The sequence below is a fragment of the Dipteris shenzhenensis genome, chromosome 13 (assembly GCF_047967505.1).
Source record: "Dipteris shenzhenensis isolate YYH24624 ecotype China chromosome 13, Dip_SZ_1.0, whole genome shotgun sequence".
Classification (NCBI taxonomy): domain Eukaryota; kingdom Viridiplantae; phylum Streptophyta; class Polypodiopsida; order Gleicheniales; family Dipteridaceae; genus Dipteris; species Dipteris shenzhenensis.
In genome coordinates this window covers 33413787-33432154 of record NC_141608.1, presented here as the reverse complement: position 1 = coordinate 33432154, position 18368 = coordinate 33413787, and the positions used below count along the sequence as shown (strand labels likewise).

Genomic DNA, 18368 nt, shown 5'->3' with positions numbered 1-18368 from the left:
TGAGCGTAAAAATTTTGTGCGCCAACCCTGCCTAAAGTCATCTATGGCCTCTCCATCTCCCACACATCACCAGTTGATGTGAATGGACACGACAAAAATCATGTCTTTTCAGGTGCTTGGGCTGTCCCAAAACCAAGGGACGCACCTTTTCCACCATCGGACACACCTTTTGATATAGAGTCTCGACTCCTCACTCAAGGGACACACCGCATCGTGGAAAAAAGGACACACCTATTCATGTAGGGACACCTCTTTTAAAAACAGGGACACACCCCTTCATGAAAAGGTGCACCTATTCCAAGGGTCACACCCCTTCGAATAGGCACACCTTTTAGGCACCAAGCACCTATAAAAGGGTACCTAGAGGGGTTAAAATGGAAAACCCAGCTCCAAACCTTAGGTTTACCCTAGCTACCCTAGGGTTAATTAAACCCCCCATTTAATTTTTTGGGCAACTACCCAACCTTAGGCAGCCCCCAATGAAAAAGGGGCGCACCTCTTTGACGTTCCGTACGCATTTGCACTGTACGGATTTCCACGTAGCAGCAGCTGCCTCAGCCATCGCCATTTCGCTGGCAGCCCATGCAGGGTCTGCCCGCCTCAGCCCTCGCCATCTCGCTGCTAGCCCACGCAGGGTCTGCCCGCCTCAGCCCTCACCATCTCGCTGCCAGCCCGCGCAGAGTCTGCCCGCCTCAGCCCTCGCCATCTCGCTGCCAGCCCTCTCAGATTCGCTGCCCGCCTTGGCCTCGCCATCTCGCTGCCAGCCCTCTTAGATTCGCTGCCCGCCTTGGCCTCGCCATCTCGCTGCCAGCCCACGCCACCTGCTGCAACCTTCACGCGCCATCACGCTGCCAGCCGTGCCACTTCCGCTGCCAGCTCTTTGCCTTTTTCGCTGCCAGATTTCCTTGCCCTTACAGCCCGCTGGTTTAACAGCCCTGCTCCTCTCCAGCCTGCAACGTGAGCACAGCACCAGCCAGCTCTTCGGTTGCAAAACAGCCTGTAAATAGATTTTCGCCATGACAGCAGCAACCTGGTGCACCAGCCCCTATTGCGATCCAGAATCGGGTACTTGCAGCCTGTTGCGCAATTGATAGCCTGCTCTCCTTGCCAGGTGGAGACTTTCCATTCTGCTTTTAAGGATTCTCTTGTCATTATGAAATTACAACAAATGAAAGACGCTCCCATAAAGCATGGAAACCCCTGGTAATTCACCCGGCATTTCAAGGACACCTCAGGCATCATCTACCACACAATATCATGTTCAGATTGCACAACCAGCCCATTTCGGAGCTTTCGCATCGTGGGTCTTCTGTGTCACGTGCCCTTCTAGTGATTTGGACCACATCCTATATCTTCTGCATGAGGCACCTCAGTTACATTACTTCCTCAGCACAGTATAGGTTGTGTTCCACGAGACACGAAGATACCCAGAACCCGATATTCCTAAAGAGTTTGTTGTCCATCTTTGGAGAGAATTTTACCCCACCTTCGGCATCTCCAGGGTACTCTCCACCTCCTTCAGCTCCCAGATATCCTCCTGTACAGGTTGTACCTTCTCCACGACAGTATTTACACTCTGAAGGCACCCCTTCTCCTGGATATCCTCCACTTTCGACAGCAGCTCCTTATCCCTTCTCAGATCCGTGGACTCTGCAACCTACTCCCGTCCTCTCACGAGCAGTAACACCACTTTCGGCTTCACCAGTGTTACCTCAGACAGGACCTCCTTTACCAGATTTCCACTGGTGGTTCCATCCTGCCTCGCCTGCCCCCTCCAACATGAGCAACCTCAGGGAGCAGCCCGAATCCTCTTCCAGGAATGGTACAAACTAGAGCACAAGTTCACGCTTTTCTCACAGGGATCTCCGATATGTCGCAACGCTCGCGTGAAGCCTCTCCAGAGATCAAAGACTCAAGTCCAAAAAAGACCCCTGAAGTCAACGTACAAGGCAAAACACTACTGCAACTTCAAATTTCCCAGCTTCAGGAGAGCATATCCGACTTGGTCCAGAAAGCTCAACAACTTCAAGATTCTCGAAGTACCACACATACAGAGGATGACATGACGCAACCAGACGACTATGCGGATTCATTCCCCCCAGAGGTAGAAAACACTGAACTACGTGCCCCCTACCGTTTACTTCAAGCTTCCAAAACTAAAAGACTTGACATCAAACTTTCAGAAGCCTACAATGGTCAACGCAATCGCCGAACAGTTGACCAATGGCTCGCAAAAATGCGCATGTATTTTGATATTGTTGACCTCACTGAAGGCAAAAAGATCGCCTTGGCAGCCTCCCTCCTCAAGGATATAGCTTTTCTATGGTGGCAAAGACGCATAAAGGACGGCAAAAGTGTGTTAACATGGGAACGATTTGAACACGTGCTCCGTAAGCAGTTCATACCTGCCAATGCGGACTTCCAAGCACGTTCAAAACTTCGACAGTTGGAGCAAACGGGCTCCCTGTCTTCCTACATCTCTCAGTTCACCACATTGGTGCTGGAGATTGATGGTTTAATTGAGGATCATCTCAGGCCTAAATCCCTCGTTACGCATTGATGTCCTTAAAGCAAACATCACCACCACAGCTGGCGCTATTGCTTACGCAGAGCGCATTACAGATTTCCAAAACACAGGGAGGTAGAGTGCTAATCGCACACAGAACTCTCCTATGGCCAAAGGTGCTCGCCCTCAAGATAACACCAGGTTTCGAAAAAACTCCAGTAATCAAGGTCAGCGACAGTCTCAAGATCCCAGAAGACTCAGAAATCATATGCGGGATTCCAACAGGAGCACTCCTCCAAGGATCGCGCCTCTTCTTCTTCACAAAGTCATTACTGACATCCCCAACATAAAGGTGCGGCCACTGACAAGAAGAACAACTCCAACACAAAAGGACTTTGTACCATCTGTACAGGCGACCATAGATGGTTCGATTGTCCCAAGCGACCAAAGCAAAATTCCAATATGGAACCTAGTACTTCCCAAACAGAAGATGCTACCCCAGCACAAGACAAGAAAGGAAAAGTTGTTCGAATGATGAATACCATCCATCTGAGCCTTGCCAGCAACCCCGAACCTTCCCTGGCCACTCAAGTACTTTGTGTTCAAGGATCGATTCGTGGAACAACGGTCACTATCCTCATCGACAGTGGCTGCTCTCATAACTTCCTAGCTAGTTCTATGGTCGACAAACTTCGATTGACCACCAGTCCTAGTCTCATGGACTATCAGATTAAACTCGCAAATGGAACTACCTTCTTGTGCAACACCAGGATCAAAAACTTGTCTTTTCGCATCCAACATTATATGGACAAGTTGAACTTCGACATCTTGCCTCTTTCTCGGTATGATGTCATACTTGGACAACAGTGGCTCTACGACTATGATCCATCAATCAGTTTTCACAGCCATACTATCCAGTTTGTCCACCAGGGAAAACTTATTGAGCTAACTGGTTCTAGGGACTCTCCTTCAACCCCAGTTGCCTTTGTCCTACAAGTAAAGAAGTGGATTCGTAAACGTTAAGTAAAGACTTCACTTCTGTTGATTACGGCAGTCGAGGAGACACCAACAAAGGATCCTCTTGAATACCTCAACCAACCTTTTTTCCAGCCCTACCTAGATATTTTTCCACAGGAATTGCCAAAGCAGTTACCACCTCGACGACCAGTGGATCACCCAATCGAACTTATTCCCGGCAGTAATCCACCGTCGAAACCTCCTTATCGGGTTTCTTACACTCAAAATGAAGAAATCCAAAGACAGGTCACCGAACTACTCGACAAAGGTCACATTCGGCCCAATCGCAGCCCTTTCGGATCTCCTGTACTACTTGTGGAAAAAAAGAATAAGTCAATGCGCCTCTGCATCGACTACCGAGCCCTCAACAAGCTCACTATAAAAAGCAAGTATCCATTGCCTCGCATCGATGACCTCTTCGATCAACTTCTACATGCAACACAATTCTCAAAGATTGATCTTCGTTCAGGTTATCATCAAATACGCATACGAGAAGGCGATGAGTACAAGATAACTTTTCGAACAAAGTATGGACACTATGAATGTTTGGTCATGCCTTTTGGGTTAAACAATGCCCCGGCCACATTCATGACACTCATGAACGACATCTTCAGGCCTTTCCTCGATAAGTTCGTCATCATTTACCTTGATGACATCCTCGTTTTCAGCAGATCCCTACATGAGCACAAACAACATCTTCACCAAGTTTTTGAAGTTCTCCGCGCAAATTCTCTCTACATCAACATTGAGAAGAATGAGTTCTTCAAGACCCAACTCGAATATTTGGGACATGTTATTTCCGCTCAAGGCATCTCTGTGGATCCCAAGAAGGTCGAGGTAATCCGAAACTGGCCTACTCCTAAGAATGTTCATGATGTCCGCTCTTTTCTCGGATTGGCAAACTTCTACCATACAAAGGTCTATCAATTTTCTGAAATCGCAGCTCCTATGTCCGAATTATTGAAAAGCACAGCAATTTTTCAGTGGCTTTCCGAAACAGAGTATAGTTTCCAACAACTCAAGCAAGCACTCACTACCACACCAGTTATGGCTATTGCTGACCCAAACCTTCCATTTGAGGTCATGACCGACGCTTCCGACATCGCTACAGGAGCAGTCTTGATGCAAGAAGGCAGAGTTATTGCTTTTGACAGCCATAAACATTCTGATATCCAAACCCGATACCCGGTTTATGATAAGGAGTTTCTTGCCGTTGTACATGCTTATCGCTCTTGGAAACATTATCTCATGGGAGCCGACTCTGTGGTCAAGATAGACCATCACTCTCTAAAGTATATCTTTACTCAGCCAGTCATGAACGCTCGAGATCTGAACGACTCCGACGCTACTTGGCAATCTGATGAAGACTTACAGCAGTACCCTGACATTTTACAGTAGTATTTTCAGAATTTACAGTGATATTTTCTACATCAGTTCATTATCTCCACCAGGGTTTTATTTTGAGTGGGAGGGGATGTCACGATCTGTGACGTATTCCTTTCTCTATTTCTAGACTTATGGATGGTTTGATGAATGGACACTTGTGGAAGGGTATGCCCTTTCGACGGGACACTTCCTATGAGGCACAACCCTATGCCCTTTCGACGGGACACTTCCTATGAGACACAACCCTTCACAAGAGACATCCTATTGAAGAGGCATTCCTATTGTAATGTACCCTCTCGTCAAGGGTCACACCCTTCACAAGGGGTACACACCTCTTCATGCACACACACTTTGGAGTACACACCTTTTCATGTGTGACTCTTCACTCTCTATATAAGAGAGGCCCAATTGTATGGATCACACAACAGATACCCTACAGACATTCAAGCAATACAATTATTCCTTGTTCTCTGCTATTTCAGTCTCCTTTCTGTTCCTTAGCACATTTCTAAATATAGTAAATCTAGGATTTCTTACAAAAACCTTTGCCTACCTCGCTACCTGTACTCAGGAGATCAGCCCAAGAGATAGGCGATGAACAGCTGTAGATAAGTGATGCAACTTTAAAGGATATGTTGGGCAGTAACTAGAGATAATGGCGCGCAACATCTTCAGGAAGATAATGGGCAGCACATCCAGCGTGAGTATCAGTAGCACATGTCGATGTAGATCAGCTCCTTCATGCAGCAGTTGTGACAGTATGGCCCATCAGTACGAACGGCAGGCAAGCAGGACAAAACGTACAGCAGACGTACAGTGCAGGTATGGTCGTACGGCAGGCAAGCCCTATAGGCTATACGGCTGATTTGCAATGGGTTGTACGATCTTCTTGTAGGTTGATGAAGAGGCTTCGGAGCTGACTAAAGGATTGGCCGTTGGTGAGGCATAGGTCCAGGCTGAAGGGGCTGAGAAAGAGGGCAACGATGAAGAGGAGAATATGAAGAGGAAGGACAGCTCCACGTTGAGGCTCAAGGAAGGAGAGGAGGAGAGGCTAGTCCTCCAAGTGGAAGAGAGGACCTTCCAATGAGGAGGAGGGAAGGCAGCTTCATGGCTACTCTCTTACCTCAACCTCTTGGAGGTGGCTCTAATACCATATGAAGAGACATGGCAATAGGAGAATGCCAAGCTAACTAGGAACGGAATGGAAATATGGAAAGCATAATGGAAAGAACAAGTGCTAGGTAATGATAATCAAAATACTCACATAATATAAAGCTTGATGTTGACTGATGTGAAATGACTCAAGACAAGTACAACACTATATAGTGTGACACTGGACTCTAGAAAGTCACAATGTCTATGGGATATCTCCCAATATGACACCTGGCATGCCTAGGACTCACTAGACTATAATACACCCCCTAGACACCTAGTACACTCATTTTTGACTCACTTTGGCTTCATATTCCAACACTCCTATGAGTGCCTCACCACCATCATATGGGAGCAAGCTACTAATGTCATACCTATAGTTAGGTATCTCTGAGGCTGTCACGAGAAAAGTGGAGACATGAGCATGAAACGTACTATGAATGTCAATAAGTGGCATTGATCCAAGATCTCCCTAGTCTATCCCATGTGTAGCAAGTCCTTGACTGCGCCCTCTTTATCGAGGGGTCAACTAACAGCCTTGAGTGGGTGAAAGTCCTTTTGGCACAATGTTGTGTGGCATTTGGCATTTGTCTCAATTGGCATAAGTCACTTGTTTTTTACTAGAGTAAAAGAGCCCTATTACTTTGGAGATATCATGGGTCTTCACATGGATTCTCTAGGGTTAGACATCACATTCCTTGGGGCTTATACTCGAGGCTATGAAAACTAAAAACCTGAATCAAATCAGAACAGGCATAATATGCATCATGATATATTTATTTTATGACACCTAGTGTAAACTAGTATTGCTTTAACATAATATTAGGCTTTTCATGGGTTTTAAGAGTCAAATTTGTAAATCACAACATAATTCTCAAGTTATGTATTTAGGAATGCAAGAGCAGCCTCTTTAGAGAAATTGTTGTCGCTAAATGAGATGCTTTAGATTACATGACCTGTTCTTTATGAAATATTCTTTATCATTCTTTTTCAGAATGAAAGATTAAAATTAGATGCAATTGAAGCAAGTCTTAAAGCTGAGCAAAGAAGAAAAATGGTAAGCAGTGATGCTTTTTTTTATCTCTGTATGTGACAAATACCAATGTCATATTCAAGTTAAGCAAACCAGAAGCTGCCAAGAAAAGAAACCATGACCAATGCTATGGTTCACTTAAAAAATAATGACATACATTGATACATTTTAAATCTAAGAAACTTAACGTGAAACACGTAGCTTTTTAGTCAGAATTGTATTGAATTTTTCCAATGATTTTTTGAATTGAAAGCATGTTGTACAAGTAGATACAATAACAAATTTGGTATCCTTAATGCTGTATTTCCCCCCTAGAAGAATGGCACATGTTATCCAAATTTTCAAGCTAGTCCAATGACTCGCCATCTCTAAATGGAGCTAGTTGTAAAATTTTATAGTAAAATTTGCTGGGTACACTCAAAGGATTTTTATTTCAGTATTTCATAAGTCTTCCAAGAGCTTATAAAAATGTTATGGCTGTAGATAGAACGGGCAAATACATTGCTTCTACTACCCCACATGACCAAGGCATTGTCAAGGAGACATAAAGACAACACGTTCAAAGTAAGATAAACAATACTTTCTTAAAACTATGGTAGTGTTTCTGTTTTGATTGCACAGTTTGTACACTTTTGTGCATGTAAGACAACATTTTAACACACATGAACATGCATTCAAACGTGCGTCCATCCACACACTAGCACCCATACCTAGACACAGCTCTAGATCCAAACCCACCTCCACCCAACCATCCCCCCCCCCAAAAAAAAAACAACACAAAACAACACAGCGCGCACACTTGTTTTTGTGTGAAATCCATGTATTTTTATATCACAAGAGGCTGTCCCCAAAGTGGAGATCAGAAAATACAAGATTAGAAGATTTCATTGTAAGACAAGTAGGCAATGTAATCTATATGAGGAACAGACATGCAATCATAAAAGGATTGCCTGAGTGACATTCGAAAATAGTGGAACATGGAAGAAGTAGGCTCTCTAAAGACTCGGTGGTTCCTATCTTTCCATAGAGTCCAAAGTGCCCAATATCGAACCCATGTGTCAAACTCTGCCCTCCATGGGTGAATGCTGCCAAAGATCCAAACACTCTTGCCAAAGCAAGTAGTGGGAAAGTGGGCCTGGAGGCGGTTGATGAAGAAATTGCAGGAAGTCGCAAGTGACAGGGCAATTCCAAAAAGGACGGAGCAAGGATTCCCTGGGAGCCAAACATCTATGATATAGAGTAGTTGAGATATGCATTTGTGCCAAGAGTTGGCCAAAAGGAATAACACCAAGCATCACTCACCATAGAAAAACCTGTTGACAAAGAGGAAGTTTATAGGACCAAAGCTGCTGCAATCTTTTACGCCACCATTTGGCATTACGATTCAAAGACCAAAGCTAATTTCCATATTGCAAAATCCAAGGAGGAGGCGTCAAAACCCTGTATAAACCAGCCCACTGAGATATCAACCAAGCATAAGGGACAGGTAGCAGAGCCCTGGCGATGTAAGGTCCAATCAGTAAGGCGATACATAGGCTCCAATTTGGGTACTGGTAAAAAGCAATGGAGCATATGAGAAAGATAGTGCCAAGGGGTTGATAATGCATGCCCAATCCATATTGTATGACCGCCAAAGGAAAACGTAATGAAGTGCCATCATCACGAAGCACATCATCAACCAAAGTAATCTCTTTTGATGAAAATAAATATCACGCCTCGGTTTTTGCAAAGCAAGGGGTTGAAAAAACACCTTTGACTAGTGTAGACTGTTGGAATATGAAGCCAAAGTGAGTCTAAAATGAGTGTTCTAGGTGGTCTAGGTGTGGTTTTATAGTCTAGTGAGTCCTAGACATGCCACGTGCCATATTGGGAGATATCCCATAGACATTGTGACTTTCTAGAGTCTAGTTGCACACTATATAGTGTTGTACTTGTCTATTGTCTATTATATCAGTCAACATCAAGCTCTTTGGTATCATGTGAGTACTTGTCCATTGCTTTCATTTTCTTTCCATTTCATTTCCATTATGCTTGTTATCTTTCCTTTCCATTCCTAGTGTTAGCTTGCTTCTCTCCCTACCACTATGATCTTTCATGTGGTATCAGAGCCATGTTCCTTGCCCTGCTCTCTCTTTCCCTTTCCCTTCCAAGAGGTTGAGGTGAGGGAGGCCAATGAAGCTACTCTATCTCCTCCTCCTTGGAAGGCTGCCCTCTTCTCTCCTTCCTTGAGCTCTCTTCTCCACGCCATGATCTGCCACCTCTCTTCTCCTTCCTTCAGCTACATCTTTCTGTGACCTGCGGATGATGTGATGCTTCTATTCGAATCTAGAAGTAGAATCACGGCTTTGTGTCTTTAGAAAAGTTGTAGAGGACCTTGAGTACTACAAATTTCGTTTTAACATCATTGCAATCCGAGTTTTTTGTGAAAAGTTACAGCCCTTGCAAGAAGTGACAAAATTTGTTTCTGCACGCGAATTTTGTTCTGGAGCTCAATGATTTGATAGCCCAAGTATGATGCAGCCAGCTCAACGTGGAGCTGTCCATACTCTTCATCATTGACCTCTGCTCCAGCCCGCCATTTGCTCCTCCTGCCCGACATTCTATCTGAATCTAGAAGCAGAATCATGGCTTTGTGTCTTCAGAAAAGTTGTAGAGGACCTTGAGTACTACAAATTTCGTTTTAACATCATTGCAATCCGAGTTTTTTGTGAAAAGTTACAGCCCTTGCAAGAAGTGACAAAATTTGTTTCTGCGCGCAAATTTTATTCTGGAGCTCAATGATTTGATAGCCCAAGCATGATGCAGCCAGCTCAACGTGGAGCTGTCCATACTCTTCATCATTGACCTCTGCTCCAGCCCACCATTTGCTCCTTCTGCCCGACATTCTCTTGGAGCTGTTGCCGGCAAGTTGGTGCCCGTATTCTGCCCGTCACTTGATGTGAGCTCTTGACATTACATTGCGGTGACTCCTTCACGTGACTACTCCAAACTTTGGTGAAGACTTCCCGAGCTAGATGTGAGTTCTCCGATACTTCTCTGACACACTCCACTACAGTGATCTCTCTGATTAGTGCATTACATCAAGCTTGATGTAGACCACTCTACATCAATAAGTGACTTCTTCAACATTGCTTATTCGATCGGTGCTTGAGGTACCTCGCATTGATTGACTTCCTGGTTGGTCATGGTACCTGAGGCTTCTACTTCGACATTGGTGACTCTCCTTCCGGCATTTTGAGAGTCATTATGTAAGTGCTTCATGTAGCTACCCCAAGGAATTCACCGACACATATTTTGGGGCATTCCTACCTAGCGCTTCATCGACATCGTCATCAACTCGCACGGATGTGCACACATGTGCCTTATCTACTTGGAGGACATCTCTTACTTCTAAGAGATCTATTTTTATTATTCCTACAGCTTGATGTATTTTGGGGTTCTCTGCCCTGGGTAGTCCCCCTAAAATGATATGTATTGAGTGTTTGGTTTTCGTTGAGTCTAAAGGTCCTCTGCCTTGGATAGTACTCCTAAAAAGATGTATTGGTTTTCTTATTTTGGTGTGTGGCTTCCTAACATGTCCTATTATGAAGCCAAGGGGGGATGTACTGTGGGAGCCATGTATTGGCTTTGATAGGTTTAGAGGGGGATGTATTGTGGGAGCCATGTATTGGCTTTGATAGGTCTCGTTATCAGGCCTGGCCGAGTTCCAAGATGATGGTGTATTCCTAGAACTATGAGCTGGTCATGTAGCCATGCTATAACGTGAGCCTTTGAGCATGTTGAGTCTCAAGCCATGAGAGTGCTTGGATCAACCTCTGAACACGCTCAGACTTTAGCCTCTGAGTTACATAGGGTGCACAGTTTGATGATCGTCATTGTCATGTTCTATTCTTGGTTCCATTCCAATAGTCCCTCACCTTAGACCGTCATTGTCATGTTCTGTTCTTGGTTCCATTCCAGTAGTCTCTCACCTTGCCTTCATGGGGGGGTGTTGGAATATGAAGCCAAAGTGAGTCTAAAATGAGTGTTGTAGGTGGTCTAGGTATGGTTTTATAGTATAGTGAGTCCTAGACATGCCACATGTCATATTGGGAGATATCCCGTAGACATTGTGACTTTCTAGAGTCTAGTGGCACACTACATAGTGTTGTACTTGTCTATTGTCTATTATATCAGTCAACATCAAGCTCTTTGGTATCATGTGAGTACTTGTCCATTGCTTTCATTTTCTTTCCATTTCATTTCCATTATGCTTGTTATCTTTCCTTTCCTTTCCATTCCTAGTGTTAGCTTGCTTCTCTCCCTACCACTATGATCTTTCATAGACTCTCAGCACGCAAGGAATTCCCATGTAGAGAGTCATGATCAATATAGTCCGAAATGAAGTCCCATGGAGTGGGATGCGAATGCCCAAAAGCAATAGTAGTTAATTGTGAAAGTAGGCGACACATTGTGGCAGCCCACGGCTGATCACCCTGCAAAAATTGCAGCAAAAGCAATAGTAGTCAACTGTGAAAGTAGGTGACACATTATGGCAGCCCAAGGCTGATCACCTTGCAAAAATTGCATCAACCTCTTTCCTTTGTGAGCCAAAATATGGGCGTGAATATTTAATATGTTCAAGCCACAATGCATCTTTGGGGAGCAAAAATGCTCTATAGAGAATAATATGATACTCCCATGGCCATGTTTTGAGCTTCAGAAAGTCTCCATAAGAGCAGAAATCAAAGAAGTGTCTTTTTTGTCAAAAATCATCAAAGGCAATAAAAACTGAATATAGGCCCCAAAATTGATTGTACAATTTGGAGTCAAACATGAAGAGGTCAAGTGGCTAGCTTCCAATATTATAGTTTCTTCCTGAGCTTTGCAAGTACCCAATCTATTTGCTAACGGAAAGTGATGGTCCATCCCAAAGAATAGCCAATATGACAAACAAGCTGGTTGGGCAAAACAATCCAATCCTTAGCATGCAAAGCCAAAAGCTTGGACTTTTGAAAGTTTACGTGCAAACCAACAACTTTTCCATCGAGGATAAAGCACTCATGAGTTGTGAAAGATCAGTTTTTGTGTTCATTGGAGTGAAAGAGATTGTATCACTCAACTTAAAGAGACTGGTAAGGAATTTTATATGGAGTGGCCTTGATGGCACAGAAGATGTTACCGCTAGGGTGTTTTGGGAGACTTTGATTCTCCCCACTTGGAAGGGGGTCTTAATATATTAGATCTAGCCCTCCAGTGCAGGGACTATCTCTGCAAGATGGTTGTGAGGGGTCTTGTGCCTCGACAGGAGCCTTGGAAGGATTTTCTCATTTGCAACATACAGTCCTGCACACCTTCATCGAGAGGAGATTGGATGCATATATATATGTGTGTGTGTGTGTGTAGATATATATATACATGTACACATACACACTTTTTTTTTAGTGAAATCTTTATATTTCTGTGTGGGAAACCTCAAAAGAGGTAAAAACCCACCAATAAGTACAAGAAAAAAGTTTTTACAAGTAAAATCTTAGAGCAAAAGTCATGAGGTAGCCAAGTAAAAAGTTACATATCAAGCTGGAGGAGAGTCAAACACAGCATCCTCCAGCTTCAAATTATTCTGCTGTAAAAACTGATGCAATGATGAAACCACACCATCAATAAAAACAAGCTGTTTTTTGCCCTTGTGATTCTTCTTGATATAGGCTGGTACCCAAAATTTTTGAATCAGAGGGTCAAAAACTTGTAACATGGGATGAAAAGATTCCAGTAAAAAAGGTACTTCTGCATCCCTGATAGAAGAAGACTCTGACATAGGCATCAAAGGTAGAGAAGCTAAATCAACATCCATATCTTCCGATGAAAAAGCTGCATCTGATGAAGCAGGGTTCAGCATTTGAGCTTCATTCAGAGGATCAATCTGAGTAAGAGCAGGGGCAATATCCTGAGAGAGAGCATGCATGTCATCCTGTAAATTGCCCTCTGCAAGGGGTACATTTATATCCTGAGTAGAAGAAAACTGATGGTGCTCAACAAGGGTGCAATCTTGAGCTTCTTCAGCAAGAGGAAGATTTGCCTGTGATTTATCAACCTTCCTCCAGTAGTGCTTCGGAGCAGTAGAGGGCTTCGCCAAAGAAGCCATAGCAGAAACCGGAGGAGAAGGTAGAGTAACCTTGACAGCTGAAGAAGGAGCAGGTGGTATGGGCCTGGATATAGAAGGGCAAGCACGTGCAAAATGACCAACCTGTCGGCACCGATAGCATGCAATGGGGAAAGATGCAAAATGGAGCTTGATACGCATCGGATGAGCAAATCCCAAATCAAGATCCAAAGTAGATGGCACGGGCTGTGTCATATCCCACAGGATGCAAAGACGAACATCACGGGAGGCTTGCAAGAACTCCTATCTCGGAATATGGAGAGGCCTTCCCAAAAAAGCTGCAAGAGTTGGAAGATGCTGAAAAAGAGGCACATGCAGCGCTTTGAGAGTAATCCAAACCGAACAGTGAGTCAGAAGTGTTGCAGAAGGATCCAAAAGTGGATCCCAGGGCATAACATAGGCGAAGAAACCCGCTCCAAGATCGCCAGCATCATTGACAAGGCGCTCTACCACCTCAGTCGAAGTGCATTGGGCATAGTTAAATCCTTTGCCTAGAAAGACAAAGGAAGAAATACAATCCAGACCCACTGCAACATCAGCCCAATGACGGAGCTGAGCTGAAGATAAAATCCTGCCCATGAAGTATAGGTAGACTCCAAATTGCTGAGCCTGTTGAAGACCAGAGACCAAAAGGGCAGAATCCAAGGAACAAACAAGCGGGAAACTCGATGAAGGAACTTCAGTAACAGAGGCAGAGCACAATTGGCGAAGAAGATCCAGCTGGAGAGAAGACGAAGGGCCATCAGAATTATCCAGCTTTGCCGATTTGATGAAAGGGGAGGCAGGCAGACCACCATGCTTTCGCCGAAGGAACACACGAGTAGGAGCAGAGGTAGAGGAGGTGCCGAGGCTGAGAAAACAAAAGAGAGAGGGGATTGCGCAGGGGACTGTACAGGTTGTATGGTCTGCCATACAGACTGTACGGTCGACTATACAGCCTGTACGGAAGTCCGTACGGCAAGAACGGAGGGTTGTACGGGGGGGTCCAGAGGGCACGGGAAGAGTACGGGAGACTGCGCAGGAGATTGTATGGGCAGCGGTACAGAAGGCAGCAGCCTGCACGTCAGTGGTACGGAAAACCATACAGCTGACGGTAGCTGTACGGACGACAGAGGAGCCGGCAGGGTCTGGGATTGTATGGACGGGGATTGTACGGACGGCGATGGTACGGACGGTGATGGTATGGACGGCGATGGTACGGACGGAGACAGGGAGGGAGAGAAGGAGGGCTCCATCGCTCCTCACCCACCACACCACACACTTCACCTCAGACATGTACACATACACACACACACACACACACACACACACACACACACACACACCAGATGCATCTTTACTTCAGCCCAAACTCAAGACATGGAAGCAACGCAACTCAAAAGCTATTGCTATCATCAGAATTTGCCTTGATGATACTTTGATTCATCAGATCAACTTCAAATAAATGGCCAAGGCGATATGGGTGCATCTCGAGAATCTTTTTGGTAACAAAATCACAAACTTCAAGGTTTTCTTGAAGTTGCAATTTTATAACTTGAAAATGGATGAGTGATACCTTGAGTGCACGAATCTCTGATCTCTTCTTTAGATACTACAAAGGCTCTTGTCTTCACCAGTGGATGGAAACCCAGGCCTACACCAGCACATGGAAAAACAAAGCCATTCAAGCTTCTTAAGTGCACCTTTTGTAACAAGCTTGGTCATACGGAGGACAGATGCTACCAGAAGCTTGCCAAACAACAAACTAAGGACCATGCCAGCTAGACTGGAGGTGCCATGAGTTATGATGAAGATGACGACCCTCCAACACAAGTTCATGCTCTTACTGCTGAAATCCGACATCTCTCTTTGCCTCCAGAGAACGATGGATATGATGACCCATATATTTTCTATTTGGGTACTCTGCTCTGGGATGTTTCCAAAAAATGAATGCAATAAATCATGTGTGTTGTGTCAATAAAGGTCCTCTGCCTTGCTATTTTCTTGTATGTGGCTCCATGTCCCTCATTAGTACCTGGAGCCAAGAGGGGGATGTACTGTGGGAGCCATGTATTGGCTTTGATAAGTCTATTTATCAGGCCTGGCATGTGAGTTCCAGGATGTTGGTGCATTGGTCTTCTAGACCTCTGAGTTGGTCATGCATTCATGCATGATGAGCCTCTGAGCCATGCTAGGTGAGCCTCCGAGTCTATATCATGCTCACTAGCCTCTGAGCCATGCTCAATTGCCTCTGAGTTAGCATGGGAGCCATGTCTAGTTCTAGACCGTCATTACACAGTTCGATGACCGTCATTGTCATGTTCTTGGTTCCATTCCAGTAGTCACTCACCTTTCCTCCATGGGGGGGTGTTAGGAAATGGAGTGAAGATGAGTCAGTTTGGTGTGTTTTAGTGTGAGTTCCAGTCTAGTGTGTCCTATGGATGCCATGTGTCACAGTGGGAGTTATTCGATATACATTGGTTTTCATATGTGTGTGTGTGCTCTATATAAGAGCTGTACTTGTCTAGTGTCAAATCAATCAAGTATCAAGCCTACAAGATCTTTGGTCTACATGTGAGTACTTTCATTTTGTTCATTGCTCTTGCTATTTCATTTGCATTTTTTTTTTTTCATGAAAAAGACTTCTATTAAGTAAGAACAAAAACCCACGAGAGCAAGCTCAAAGCGGAATACATCATGAAATCATGAGGATAATAAAAAACCCCCTCAGAGTGAGGTGGAAAGAAACCAAGGCTGAGGCTGAAAGTGCCATCTCAACCCTGTAGTAGATTCAGAGAAGAAAGGAGAATCCTTCCATTCCCTGAAGAAAGAAGCCCTCCTAGCTGAGGCTGCACGGGAGTCCCCCTGCATACCCGTCCATACGGCCATCAGAGTGTGTACGATGTCTGTCCAGATACTAGCCAATGTGTGCGAGGGATGAACCTGAGTACCCTCCATAGCCTCTGTGCATCTGGATCTCCAGATATGCCAGGCTGCTATGCTCGCTATAATCTCCCAAGAAGTATCCACAGAGGCATGTACAGCTGTAAAAGGACGGTGTGTGACCACATCCAACGAGCAGAGCTCAACCCGATGATGTCGAACTGAAATGGCCCGGGAGGAGTCAAGTCCCTCATAGAAAACCTGAGGTCCTGTAAGAGAAAACCAAGCCACCGAGCCCCAAGTCATAAAGAGTGGGGAATGGGCAAAGTGACTGAAGATCCTGGCTATCCCCATCCAAATCAATCTCGCCTGTCTGCAATCCCATAAGCAATGCTGAATAGACTCCGAAGCAGAAAGGCAACGAGGGCAAGTAGGGTCGGCTCCGAATCTGGACCTCCAAAGGTTCACTGCAATCCCTCCATGAATAGAAAGCCAAAAGAAGATAGTGATCTTTCTATTCCTATGGGATTTCCAGAGCCTCCTCCAGAAGTACCTCTGCTGATCCGCAGTAATACCAAAAGTCTCCCAATGAGGAACTCTGGAGGGTCTCCAACCTCTACTACTGAGCTGAAATCTCCTGGCATTACTGACCGTGTAACGAAAGAAGGGGATGGTCTTCTCTCGATGCCCCGCATCAATCCACTCCCACTCTCCGGGGTCCCACTGTAAATACCTGATGGGAACTCCTCCATAGAGCCAAAGTCTCCAAGACCCGGTGGAGAGTAACTGGGGGTCAGGATCTAAGAACCACTCTGAATCTGATCCCTGCATCAAAAGGCCTACGACCCTGATAGGCTGAAAAGCAGACTCAAGCAATATACCATCTGTAGATCTGAGCAATCTGCCACCATCCTGGACACTGAAAACCAAAGCATCCTCCTGTGCACCTCGGAAGGCTAAGACCTGAAGTGGAACCCCGCCTCTCGAGAAAGTACCTGCCCAAGTGGAGGTAGTGAGAGGCATATCATCTGTGTCTATCCAAGCCTCTGGAAGGGCTGACTCAATCTGCAAGATCCTCCCTGCACTCCCTCTGAGATGTCCTGTCAACCCTGACTTGGTTTCCTCTGGAAGCCTACGGAAGGCTTTCCAAGATCCCAAAGAAGAAGCAGGTCCCCTCTCCCACCTGGCCCACTGCATGTAGAGTGAGGCACCCAGTGGTCTGCCACGATCATCTAAAATACTGTCGTTCCACATGATGGGCTGCCTATCAATCTCTTCCCGGGAGGAAGGAGGAATCCTCCGAAGAGAGCTTCTGAAACTAGCCCAAGCTTTCAGAATGGCAACCATGAGAGGGGATGAAGGTGATCTGAGGTGAAAATCCATCTAACACTGCTCATCCAGTCTCCTCCTGAGGAAGGTGTGCACCTCTGTATGCTGCTGATAAGAAAGTCCTTCCACGGTTCCTGTCCTGGCAAAAGTCCTCGCACCACTATCTTGCAAAGTAAGGCTCTGCACTGTAAATCTGGATCAATAATATTGAGACCCCCATCCTGTGTAGGGAGGATGAGGGTCTCCCAAGCCACTCTGGCTAAGGCATCTGCTGTGCCATCAAGCCCACTCTAGAGAAAGTTCCTGATCGGTCTTCTGAGCTGAATGATGCAGTCCCTAGAACGGCACCAACATGAACAAATAAACCAGGCCGTGGCCAAGAGGACCTGGTTGACCACCACAACTCTAGAGGCAAGATCCAGCTTGGCTGAGCTCCAAAAGAGAAGCTTCCTTCTGATGCTCTCCAACACGGGAGCAAACTGCTGCGTGGTAGAAATACCCAAGCCGACCTGGCAGCCCAAATACCCGATAGGCACACCCCTCTGAACCCAAGTGAACCCTATGTCAAGTCCCCAAACTGGAGTGTCCTCATCACTGATCCAAAAGCCATTGGATTTATGCCAATTTATCTGCGCCCCTGCCGCCAAGCAAAATAAATCCAATGCTGTCCTGAAAGAAGTCAATGTCTGTGGAGAGGCATCCAAATAAATCGCTGTGTCATCAGCCAACTCACTGTCAAGCAGCTCCTCTTCTCTTCTGATAGGAAGTCTCAGCCCAAAGATGTCAGCTTGAGATCTAACATAGATGCTCATAGCTTCGGCCACGAATAAAAAAAGGAAAGGAGCAAGGGGGCATCCCTGACGGACTGATCTCGAAATCTGAAATCTCTCACCCCTTACCCCACCAATAAGTACCTGGCTATGGGCTGATCTGTACAAAGA

At 45.3% G+C, this 18368-nt stretch overlaps 1 protein-coding gene across 1 annotated transcript in view; it reads left to right on the top strand.

Annotated features, from left to right (window-relative positions):
* LOC147895319 (uncharacterized) overlaps positions 1-18368 on the top strand; it is a 92500-nt gene that overhangs the window by 40402 nt on the left and 33730 nt on the right. Inside the window, exons 3-4 of the mRNA XM_087383452.1 lie at positions 7056-7118; positions 7578-7658. Of these exons, the coding sequence (XP_087239578.1) occupies positions 7056-7118; positions 7578-7658 (144 nt within the window). The remainder of the gene's footprint in view (positions 1-7055; positions 7119-7577; positions 7659-18368) is intronic.